Source organism: Scyliorhinus canicula, chromosome 3 (genome assembly GCF_902713615.1).
Source record: "Scyliorhinus canicula chromosome 3, sScyCan1.1, whole genome shotgun sequence".
Lineage (NCBI taxonomy): Eukaryota > Metazoa > Chordata > Chondrichthyes > Carcharhiniformes > Scyliorhinidae > Scyliorhinus > Scyliorhinus canicula.
In genome coordinates this window covers 204,890,452-204,902,466 of record NC_052148.1, presented here as the reverse complement: position 1 = coordinate 204,902,466, position 12,015 = coordinate 204,890,452, and the positions used below count along the sequence as shown (strand labels likewise).

Below are 12,015 nucleotides of genomic sequence, written 5' to 3'. Positions count from 1 at the left end.
GGCATTGATCATTGACAATCTTAACAATGGAATTTGATCCCACCCAGCAGCAGATTTTTTAAAAAACATTGAGTTCACCTCAAAAGTTTGTAACTCAAAAGTACTACTTGTTTGTTATGCGGCAACACTATCTATACTCTATTTTAAAAGATCTTCTGCCTGCATGTGGGCAGCACGGTAGCACTGTTGCTTCACAGCTCCAGGGTCCCAGGTTCCATTCCTGGCTGTGCAGAGTCTGCACGTTCTCCCCGTGTCTGCCTGGGTTTGCTCCACGATAGATAGGGTTACTGGGTTACCGGGATAGGTTGGAAGTGTGGGCTTAAATGAGGTGCTCTTTCTAAGGGCCGGTGCAGACTCTATGGGCCGAACGGCCTCCTTCTGCACTGTACATTCCATGATTCTCTGTATTTACTTCCAGAACCGGTATCATTTCTTGTCACACCTTTGTCATGATACATTGCTGTATCTACATCTAGAATGTGTCAATTTGGTGCACTGTGGACACTGGGAGACGCGGTGATATTTTTCATGGCAGAGCACCCGGGAAGCCTCGGCTTGGACTCGATAGTCCAGGCCTTTGACTTCAGAGAAGTTTCAATTGCGAAAGTCTGACTGTGCAGTTTGCATCCACCAGGGCGGATGATGAAATAATAATCATCTTTATTTATTGTCACGGGTTGGCCCCCATTAACACTGCAAATGACGTTCCTGCGGGAAACCCCTGGGGAGGCCATTCAGTCTGTGCAGGGAGTTCGCGATCCCTTCGCCCCATATTCCTTAATACCTTTGGTCCGATTTAAAATTTATAATTGATTTAACTTCACTTATGTAAGAAATGGCTTTAAATTGTAGACTATGCCCCTAAAGAATCTTTAAGGAAAACTCGGGAATGCATTTCAAAAAACTTATCTTTGTAAAGTTTATTTCCATCATAACTGTAGTATCTTTGCATTGTTTATCGATACATTTCATTAAACATTAAACAAAGCCAGTGCGATTTCTTGCTGTGAGTTGAATAGTGAATGAAAGGGATGATCTCTGCCGCTTTGAGCGGTTCTGATCGCTAACACACAGACATTACAGAGAGGGTGCAGCCGCGTTGGGATGAATGGGATGGTATCTGATCGTCAGTTCCAACAGGCCGCCAATGCTGCCAATCCAACCAGCTGTCCGGTCAGAAGGAGCCTCCCGCCAGGCGACAAGGCCTCTCTCGGCTCCGCTTTAAGGTTCAAATGGGAGTCCTATGACCCAAGAAGGAGCCGATTCCTTTTTAAATTGGAGTTGATCAAAGTGTGTAAACTCTGGTCAGTTGGTCAGGCCAACTTGAAGCTTCTGGGGAGCCGGGTGGCACGGGAGAGGAGCAGGAATGTGGCTGTTGTCTGAGCAGTCAGGTTGCTGACGGGCCTTGCCACAAGTACCCGGAAAGGATCCAAACTGAGGGTCAGCCTCCATTCAGGCGAATGTGTGCAATGCCGACCTGTGTGGGGGTGGGCTGCTGAGGCTCCAACACGGACAACTTCCACTCGCCATTGATTGAAATTGTATCTTGGAGGATGACAGACTTAATCCCATCTCAACCACTGACTTTCCCAAAGCATCAATCATCAGGTCAAAACGGAAGCTGGCAGAGATGCAGCCCATTCATGGGGGATAGGGTGCAGCATAGAAAAACAAAGCAGATTTAGCTTCAATTCAACACTTATTGCACTTTGCGGGGTGGTCATCTGGAACATTCTTTCAGATATTTTATGCAAAAAATATATCTTTGCAAAAAAGAAAAAGCCCAACACACCGCGGATGCCGGATATCTGAAAGTTAGTTCAATTAATTTCGGTTCAAACAAGTGTGTAGTTTGTTTTTGGAGAAGTGGTTTGAGGGAGAATTGCAGCGTGCCAGTCTAAACCACGAAGCGACCTAGGTCTAATACATTCCCTCCTGTAAGCAGGGGCTCAGTGTTAACGTTAACGGGAACCATGCCTGGACTAGAAAGCTTGTCAATCACCAGTTATTTCACATTCGCCGATCTCGAATGGAATATGTCTTTAAAAAAAGTTATTTATCCCCAATTTCACATCATTTCGCCCTAAATTTAAAGCTCACCACAATGTAGGGATTCTGTAAACCAGTAAAATTGCAGAGTAATTCGTCTGGTAGAGTTGAAATCACATTTATGATATGTCTATTTACAGTATATTGAATTGAATTTAACTTTTCGAATGTCTCTTCATTGATCCAGTCAGACAGAACTGTGTTTACAAGGAGCAGACTGATCAATTGTACTTGCCACTCTCTGTTCCAGGACGTCACCTGCCGAAGAATTAGTTACCATAGGAATTAGTCTACTGAGAAAAAAAGAAGTCACTGTCTCCACGTTGGAATCTGTGCAACTGGACTGGTCAAACAGACCACACGGTTTAACAATGGCATGAGCAGCATACTGCCCACTCTCCGCTTTCTGGCTATTTCGCAACTCACCATCAGTTATTCAAAGTTAATTTTGTTCTAATAACACTGGATGTGTACTGCAATTGAAAGGTCAGTTCCAGGAAACAGGAGGCCCGGGGCTTGTGTCCCTGTGGAATATACCTCCCAATGGCAGCAGCAACTCAGTGCATCCTATGACAATAGCATGGATCGGTTATATGTAAATCCGACTGCAGCGGACAAACACCGGCACAAATGAATCGATTCATTATTTTAATTAAATGACACAAACGTGCTCTCAATTATATGCTAACAATGTTTAGTCAAGTGCCACGATAGATAAAGTATGCTTTAAAAAGTGTCAAAAATGTCTAGTGGTTTTAATTTCCTGTGCTATTTCCAGTGTGCAGAATAAAGTGAAGGCACCATTAGGGCATCTTTCTTTGTCATGTATTCCTCGTGCATGCACCCGACACCTCGGCTATTCCTCTATCAGAGTCTTCAGATCAGGAAGGTGATTCAGTCGGAGGTCCAATAGCATCTGTCCATACGCTTTGCCCTGTAAAATATATATATATTTTTGTTAGTACAGTGGAGCTGTGAAACTGTATTCGATTAAAATCCCTTTCAGGTGCAGTATTTGGGGAGAAAGCTGGACTGGAGTGGGAATTGTTCAGACACCAATCAGGTTTTAAGGAGTTTGTTAAACTTTCATTTAACAAATGCATGGATTCCAGTTCCAACACCGAGTGCTGGGAAAACACATCCAAATGGTTCACTTATTTCTTAGAGTCTAAGTCCTTGTGTCAACAGCAGCTTTTGTCGCGCCTTTCCTGCATTTGCCAATTTGCTTTAAAGAAATCCTATCTGGGAGTTATAAAACCAATGCGAGGAGTGGACAGGACGAGCCCTTAATCCATCTCCTTGCCTGCTCCAAAAAAAAAATCAAATTCAAATTAAATCCAATTCATAGTCCTCACAAGAGAGGCAAACTAGATCCAAGCTGACAAGAACAGGCATATTACACCCGATCTCGCTCGCAATCTTATTTTAAAACTAAATTTAGAGCACCCAATTATTTTTTTGCAATTAAGGGACAATTTAGCGTCGCCAATCCACCTACCCTGCACATCTTTAGGTTGTGGGGCCCAAACCCATGCAGACACAGAGAGACATGTTGCAGTCCATTCATCCCCCACCATCTGGCCTGGACTTGCAAAATCCTACCAACTGTCCTGGCTTGAGACAATTCACACCTCTTTAACTGGGGTTACCCCTATCTCTGGATCTGTAATGAATTGATTACCCGCGAATGCTCGCATTCCAAGCATTGTCTGGCATCTCTGACTTTGTCTATATAAATGTTTCTGGAATATACCTCTTCATTTACCTGAGGAAGGAGCAGCGCTCCGAAAGCTCATGTTTGAAACAAACCTGTTGGACTTTAACCTGGTGTTGTAAGACTTCTTACTGTGCTTACCCCAGTCCAACGCCGGTATCTCCACATCATGACACAGAGAATGTACAAACTCCACATGGACAGTGACCCAGGGCCGGGATCGAACTCGGGTCCTCAGTGCAGTAAGCAGCAGTGCTAACCACTGTGCCACCGTGCCACCCCGCACCCCTGATCATAGCCAAAAGGCCGAGAAGTTTTTTTGAAAAAATTATAGTTTTTTCGGAAAATATCTGAAAGAACATTACAAACATTTCAAAATGGCCACCACGCAATGTGCAATAATGTTCAGGTTCTCTACCTACATCGTGTTGCACTCTGAGATGCTTCAATACAGTCAAAGAAACATTACAGTCATTTCAGAAAGGTCATTACAAATGGTGCAAAGGTTTTTAAATTGTCTACCTCAATCAAGCTGAACTCTGAGGTGCTTCAATACAATTGTGGTACATGAAAAAGCACGAGGCACGAACTAGTGAGTAAACTGATTTTTATACCTGCGGGTCACTCCTTAAAGATGCGATGCCCCCACCACCCAAAGAATCTTTCAGCACAAAATTTAATCCCTGGATTCCCGGAAGATCAAATCTGAGGATAAAGCAAAAATTACTGAAACATGTCCAAACCCACCGGGGTTTACGCTAAAAAAATCATTTACTGTAAGGTATTGCAATAAATAGTCTGTTGCGGCGGCATTTGTATGTAATTATATGGGATCTGACTCACAGCTGTAGTCTGACACATTTAAAGTCTGCCAACATGGTTTATCTCTTTACCATTATTCTTTTCCTTAGTTTCTGATAAACTAGTGTTTTTCCCAGCATTTTCAGCAGTGTGTTTGAAGGACAGGAGGTAATTAGTCATTGTCCAATAAGGGCCATTGGTATTTCTCTCATTACAGGGAGTCAATTGGTTACATATGGCCTCGGTTGAAGGCAGACAGACTGCTCTGGTGAAACCACAACCCACAGCCAGCAGATTTCCCAAACTGCCAACCACTACTCACTGTGGTCAGCTATTACAACATTAAAGCGTTGTGCTCTAAATAAACTCATTCACACACATTAAAAGGACAAAATGGGAATGAGCTAAACGTGACATTATTTCTCATAAAAAAGTTTGCATTTATATAGCACCTTTGTGTGGAGAGTTTGCACATTCTCCCCGTGTCTGTGTGGGTTTCACCCCCCACAACCCAAAGATGTGCAGGGTAGGTGGATTGGCCATGCTAAATTGCCCCTTAATTGGAAAAAAATAATTGGGTACTCTAAATTTAAAAAAATATATATAACATCTTTCACAGCCTCAAAACGCTACACCAACACGTTACAGTCAATGAAGTACTGCAGTGCAGTCACTGTAGGATTTTTAAAAAACAAGCAACTCCCTGTCCTAATGTAGCAATTGGCTTTCAAGAAGCCAGCTCACCACCACTGTCTCAATTAGGGATGGGCAATAAATGCTGACCTAGCCAGCGACGCCCAGATCCTGTGAATGAACAAAAACAAATGATAAACACACACTGACTGTCCTGATGTTTGTCAGGCAACATCTCACTCGTGTCCTCCTTTATATTGGGCGGCAAGGTAACACAGAGGTTAGCACTGTTGCTTCACAGAGCCAGGGACCCCGGTTCGATTCCCGGGTGCTCTGAAACGTGCTTGTTAGGTGAATTGCACATTCTGAATTTTCCCTCCATGTACCTGAACCGGCGCCATAGTGTGGTGACGAGGGGATTTTCACAGTAACGTGATTGCAGTGTTAATGTAAGTTTACCTGTGACACTAATAAAGATTATTATTATTTAGATTGTTAACACAATAGAGAAAGGCAGTGATGTTTTAAACTGAAAGCTAGGAGAGCAAGCTGTCTGTGGGTTCAGAAGGAGAATATAGGTGGACCGTCAAAAAAACAACAGCTGTGGAGAAGAATTGTAGTTGCATGGTGTGAAAAGAAGTTTGTACTGACTGAATTAACCAAGTCCGATCACAGTTAATGCTCAACACATTCTCATTTGTTACTTCAGTATTTTCCTGCTCTGTTTTCAAGAAAGGTTAACAAGGCACAAGGGGCCACTTGAAAGAAATAAAGACCAGGTTCAGATCGGAAATGGGGGATATTAATGTAACACACATTGGTTACACCACTGCAAAAAGTAATACTACTTCACATAAACAGCATGGGGGCCATTTCAGGAAGCACCCAATGCCATTGAATATTTTGTAATGGGCAGGACATAATTTTAATAGCATAACGTCACGTTATATATGCCATCATAAGTTCGATTTGGAACAAGCAAGACATATCTGAAACACATTGCTGCTAAGATTGGCGTCTATTGTCTGTCCCTCATTTCCCCAAGAAAATTCCCTTCTTGAACCGCTGCAGTGTTGAGGTTTGCTGGAAATATGTGGTTTGACTTCAGACAGCAGTTGATTTGGAGCTAGAGCCACATGTGGGACACACTAAGTACGGGTGACAGGTTTTCTCTAAAGGATAGTAGTATTCGTTGGGCTTTAAGCTTGAACACTTTTAGTGACCAGCTTTTTAAAAAAAGTTCAAAATAGAAAACAAATTGAATTCAATTCTCAAATTGCCATTTTGGGATGTGAATTTGCCTCACTTTGGTTAATAGTTGTGGAACTTTGAACAGTGTGGATCTGTTCTATGGCACATAAGTGGTCACGGTCTATTTTCTGAAGGTTTAAAATAGTACTGGAGTTTCTAATAAGATTAATAAATATCTAAAAGAAAATAATTGAATAAAATAACTAAGTAATTGTTTAAAGCTCAGAAGTATGGCAGGACAGATGATGTGTCAAGGCTGCAGCATGTGGGAGCTCATGGATTAGTGATGTTATCCAGGGCAAGCACATCTGCAGTAGGTGTCTGTGGCTGGAGGAACTTTGGTTCAGAGTCATTGAGCTGGAGGCTGAGCTGTGGACACTGTGACACATTAGGGAGGGTGAGAATTATCTGGGTGCTTTGTTTCAGGAGGTGGTCACACTCCTTAGGATAGAATCTTCTAGTTTGGAAAATGGTCAGGGAGAGTGTGACAGCTGCTGAGGCAAGCAAGAGAACCCAGAGGGCAGGAGTGCAGGAGTGTCAGCCTCTGCAGTTGTCCAACATGTGTGAGGCTGTTTTAGCTGGTTTGGACGAGAGTGGGAGTTGCAGGGTAGATGAGCTGACTGACCATAGCACATAAAGGTCAAACTAGGCAAGGATGACATTCAAGTGGGGGTGGGGGACAGGCATTTTCAAACCCAGGGCTGCTGGAATGTTGCAAAAACACATAGGGAAACAGGCTGCGCTCGGGTTTGCGTTGTTTTGCGGAGAAAAAGGGCAAGATAGTGCTAAAAACCTGTGGCACATTGAACACATGCAAGTCCTTCCATAGAGAAAAATGGTGGGAGTTTTTGGCACTATCTCATTTGATGAGAATACAGAGTGATGGACCTTGTACATTAAACAATTCAACTATTTTGTTCAAGTTAACAAGATATCAGCAAACAAGTCCCACCATTCCTGAGCCTAATGGGGGTGGGGAAAAACATTTAACCTTCTTGGGAGTCTGGTATAGCATGTAAAGCCAGGTTCAAAAACATGCAAAGAAATAGTGGAAACCTTGCAGGGCCACTATCCACCAAACCTTTCGTCATCGCAGAAAGGCTTAGGTTTCATAAGCGCAACCAAGAAGAAGGTGACCGACTGCATAGTTTATAGCTACCCTGAGAAGACTGGCTGAACACTGCAAATTCAGGGATGTGTTAAATGATACCATGAGAGGCAGTTAAGTCTGTGGTTTCAGGAGCGACGCTATTCAAAAGCAGTTGTTAACTGAAAGCAACCTGACCTTCAAAAAAAACTTTGCAAGTTGCTGTATCCATGGAATTAGTAGCCAAATAAGCCCCACAGCTGTGTTTAAGATATCACAAGATGTCGGCTCAAAACTCAAACACAGACTCGGGCTTGCCATTGGTGTGTAGAAACCAGGCACTCAGCCGCAGATTGTTGGTGCAAAGACATCATGTGCAGGAACTGTGGCAGAAAAGAGCTACGTTGAACATGCTTGTTGGAAAAAGAAACAAGCTTCAGGCAAAATTGCAGGACGCAAGAGCCAAATAAATCAAATTACAAACGGAACCAAGGAAAAAAAGTGTCCACTTGGTACTAAAAGGACACGAGAAGAAACTTGATTCACAGTCTGAAGACGAACAATCATTAAATGAACTAGCTATTGCTGGTGCAACAAACTGATATTGGGTCACTCTATTAGTGGACGGTCAGCTGGTAAAGATGGAGGTGGACACTGGGGCAGCCGTCTCCCGGGTGCTGGTGACTTTATCAAGAAAAGCTCTGACATATTGCTCTGAAAGCCCCGGAGATAGTGTTTAAAAACTTACATTGAAGAAGTTATTGTGTTGAGGGGCTGTATTAAAGTAACAGTGCAATTAAATGGACAGATGGCAGATTTGTCCTTGCATATAGTCCAAGGAAATTACGAGGCACCAATGGGGAGAACTTGGCTGGAAATTGGGCTGAGGTAAATCTCATGACAGGTTCCAAATGAGGCCTACCCGAAATCTTGAAGAAGCATGCCAGTGTCTTCAACAGTGAGCCGGAAAGCATGAACGATATCTCAGTAAAGCTGAAGATCAAGGAAGTAAGGAAGGTGAGATGCTTAAAGGCTAGGACAGTGCTGTACGCAATCAGAACCAAGGTGGAGGCAGAATCTGAATGGCTAGTCAGAACGGGAGTGCTTGAACTCGTTAATGTGAGTGATTGGACGCCGCCGATCATACCCGTGATGAAAAAAGACTTATCTGTACGCATTTGTGACGATTTTAAAGTCATGATTAATCCTGTACTGTGTAGTGCGGTACCCTCCACCCCGATTGATGACCTGTTCGCTCGGCTGGCTGGAGGCCAAGACTTAAGTAAAAATCAACCTCAGCCAAACAAATCTTCAAATGAACATGCATCAGGATTCACAACAGTTATTGTTTTTTTGGAAAATATTTAATTGAGACATTTATAATTTTAACATTTTCATATTTTAAACAACAGAGATCCATCACACGCAAAAAGCTCACAATAACACACGCAACTCCACCCAACCCTAAACTCTAACTACCCTTACATTAGATTCCCTGCCCTTATTCTTCATTTCCGAACCTCCCCTTCACCCCCCCCCCCCCACCCCCCCCCCCCCCCACCTTGCTGACGGTCAATTTTCCTTGAAGAAGTCGATGAACGATTGCCACCCACCTCCGAGCAAACCCCTGTAACGAATCCCTTAAGGCAAACTTTTTTTTAATTTAAATAATTTTTATTGGAATGTTTTGAAAAATATATATCAACGCATATAACAAACCCCCCCCCCCCCCCCCAATAAACAACAAAATAAATTAACAATAAGCAAATTAACTTAAACACTATCCCCCTAAGAACCCCCCCCTTCCCGGGTTGCTGCTGCTGCTGACCTAGTTCCTTATCGTCGAGCCAGAAAGTCGAGGAAAGGCTGCCACCTCCTAAAGAACCCTTGTACTGACCCCCTCAGGGCGAATTTGACCCTCTCCAACTTAATGAATCCCGCCATGTCATTGATCCAGGTCTCCACGCTCGGAGATCTCGCATCTTTCCACTGCAGCAAGATCCTCCGCCGGGCTACTGGGGACGCAAAGGCCAAAACATCGGCCTCTTTCGCCACCTGCACTCCCGGCTCCACCCCAACCCCAAAAATCGCGAGTCCCCAGCCTGGCTTGACCCTGGATCCCACCACCCTCGACACCGTCCACGCCACCCCCTTCCAGAACTCCTCCAGTGCCGGGCAGGCCCAAAACATATGGGCATGGTTCGCTGGACTCCTTGAACACCTGACACACCTGTCTTAGCCCCCAAAGAACCTACTCATCCTAGACCCGGACATGTGGGCCTGGTGCAGCACCTTGAACTGGATGAGGCTAAGCCTCGCACATGAAGAGGACGAGTTCACCCTCTCCAAGGCGTCCGCCCATGTCCCCTCCTCAATCTGCTCCCCCAGCTCCACCTCCCACTTAGCCTTCAGCTCCTCTACCAACGCCTCCCCCACCTCCTGCATCACCTGGTAGATGTCAGACACCTTCCCATCCCTGACCCACATCCCCGAAAGCACCGTATCCCTTACCCCCCGCGGGGGCAGCGAAGGGAACCCCTCCACCTGCCGCCTAGCAAACGCCTTGACCTGAAGGTACCTGAACATATTCCCTGGGGCGAGCTCAAACGTCTCCTCCAGTTCACCCAGGCTCGCAAACCTTCTGTCAATGAACAGGTCTCCCAACGTCCTAATGCCCGCCCGGTGCCACCCCAGGAAACCGCCATTATTGTTCCCTGGGACAAACCGGTGGTCCCCCGCAGCGGGGCCTCCACCGAGCCCCCCACTTCCCCCCCTGTGTCGCCTCCACTGCCCCCAAATTTTGAGGGTAGCCGCCACCACCGGGCTCGTAGTGTACCTCGTTGGAGGGAGCGGCAACGGCGCCGTTACCAGTGCCTTCAGGTTTGTGCCTCCACAGGACGCCATCTCCATCCGTTTCCATGCTGCCCCCTCCCCATCCATTACCCACTTACGTACCATCAAGACGTTAGCTGCCCAGTAGTACCCAGAGAGGCTGAGCAGCGCCAGCCCCCCACTATCCCTGCCCCGCTCCAAAAAGACCCTCCTTCCCCTTGGAGTCCCGTGCGCCCAAACAAATCCCAGAATGCTGCTGTTCACCCTCCTAAAAAAGCCCCTCGGAATGAAAATGGGGAGGCACTGAAACAAAAACAAAAACCTCGGGAGCACCGTCATTTTAACGGACTGTACTCTACCCGTCAACGACAACATGTCCCACCTTTTAAATTCCTCCTCCATCTGCTCCACCAACCTAGTAAAATTAAGCTGTGCAGAGTCCCCCAGCTCCTAGCCACCTGAACCCCCGGGTACCTAAAACTCCTCACTGCCCTCTTTAGCGGGAACCTACCAATCCCCTCCTCCTGATCTCCCGGGTGTACGACAAACAGCTCACTCTTGCCCAGGATCAATTTATAGCCCGAGAAACTCCCAAACTCAGCAAGAATCTCCATCACCTCCGGCATTCCCCCCATCAGGTCTGCTACATACAGCAGCAAGTCGTCTGCATACAGCAACACTCGGTGCTCCTCCCCACCTCGCACCAAACCCCTCCATCTCCCCGACTCCCTGAGAGCCATGGCAAGAGGCTCAATTGCCAACGCAAAAAGCAAGGGGGACAGGGGGCACCCCTGCCTCGTCCCACGGTGGAGCCTGAAGTACTCGGACCTCCTCCCATTTGTCGCTACACTCGCCATCGGGGCCTCGTACAGCAACCTCACCCATTTAATAAACCCCACCCCAAACCCGAACCTCTCCAACACCTCCCACAAGTACCCCCACTCAACCCTGTCAAAGACCTTCTCCGCATCCAATGCCACCACAATCTCCGCCTCCCCTTCTGCTGCCGGCATCATTATCACATTTAGCAGCCTTCGCACGTTAGTGTTCAGCTGCCTCCCCTTCACAAAACCCGTCTGATCTTCATGCACTACCCCCGGCACCCAGTCCTCTATTCTAGTGGCCAAGATCTTCGCCAGCAACTTGGCGTCCACATTCAGCAGTGAAATTGGCCTGTATGATCCGACACTGCAAGGGGTCCTTATCACGCTTCAGGATCAGGGAAATCAGCGCCCGAGACATCGTCGGGGGCAAAACACCCCCCTCCCATGCCTCGTTAAAGGTCCTAACCAACAGGGGGCCCAATAGGTCCGCGTATTTCTTACAAAATTCAACCGGGAACCCATCCGGTCCCGGCGCCTTCCCTGACTGCATGTGGCCAATCCCTCTGACCAGCTCCTCCAACTCGATCGGCGCCCCCAGTCCCTCCACCTGCTCCTCCTGCACCCTTGGAAATCGGAGCCTGTCCAAAAAACTCTCCATTCCCCCTCCCACCACCGGCGGCTCCGATCGGTACAGTTACCTGTAGAAGTCCCTAAAGACCTTTGCCCCCTGCCGCACCACATTCCCATCCCTATCCTCCACTCCACCAATCTCCCTAGCCGCGTCCCGCTTACAAAGCTGATGCGCCAGCATCCTGCTCGCCTTC

The 12,015-nt window shown here is 46.4% G+C and overlaps 1 protein-coding gene across 4 annotated transcripts in view; it reads right to left on the bottom strand.

Annotated features, from left to right (window-relative positions):
* Window positions 1-899: 899 nt before the first annotated feature.
* The window catches only part of lratb.1 (lecithin retinol acyltransferase b, tandem duplicate 1), a 253,628-nt gene continuing 242,512 nt past the window's right edge, over window positions 900-12,015 (bottom strand). For 3 of the 4 annotated variants that reach the window (XM_038792044.1, XM_038792046.1, XM_038792047.1), the window contains 2 exons: window positions 4,378-4,468; window positions 900-2,983 (listed from right to left, as the gene is read on the bottom strand). In XM_038792044.1, the coding sequence (XP_038647972.1) occupies window positions 2,906-2,983; window positions 4,378-4,468 (169 nt within the window). In that variant the 3' untranslated portion in view covers window positions 900-2,905. The remainder of the gene's footprint in view (window positions 2,984-4,377; window positions 4,469-12,015) is intronic. The other variant, XM_038792045.1, reaches the window with a different exon arrangement.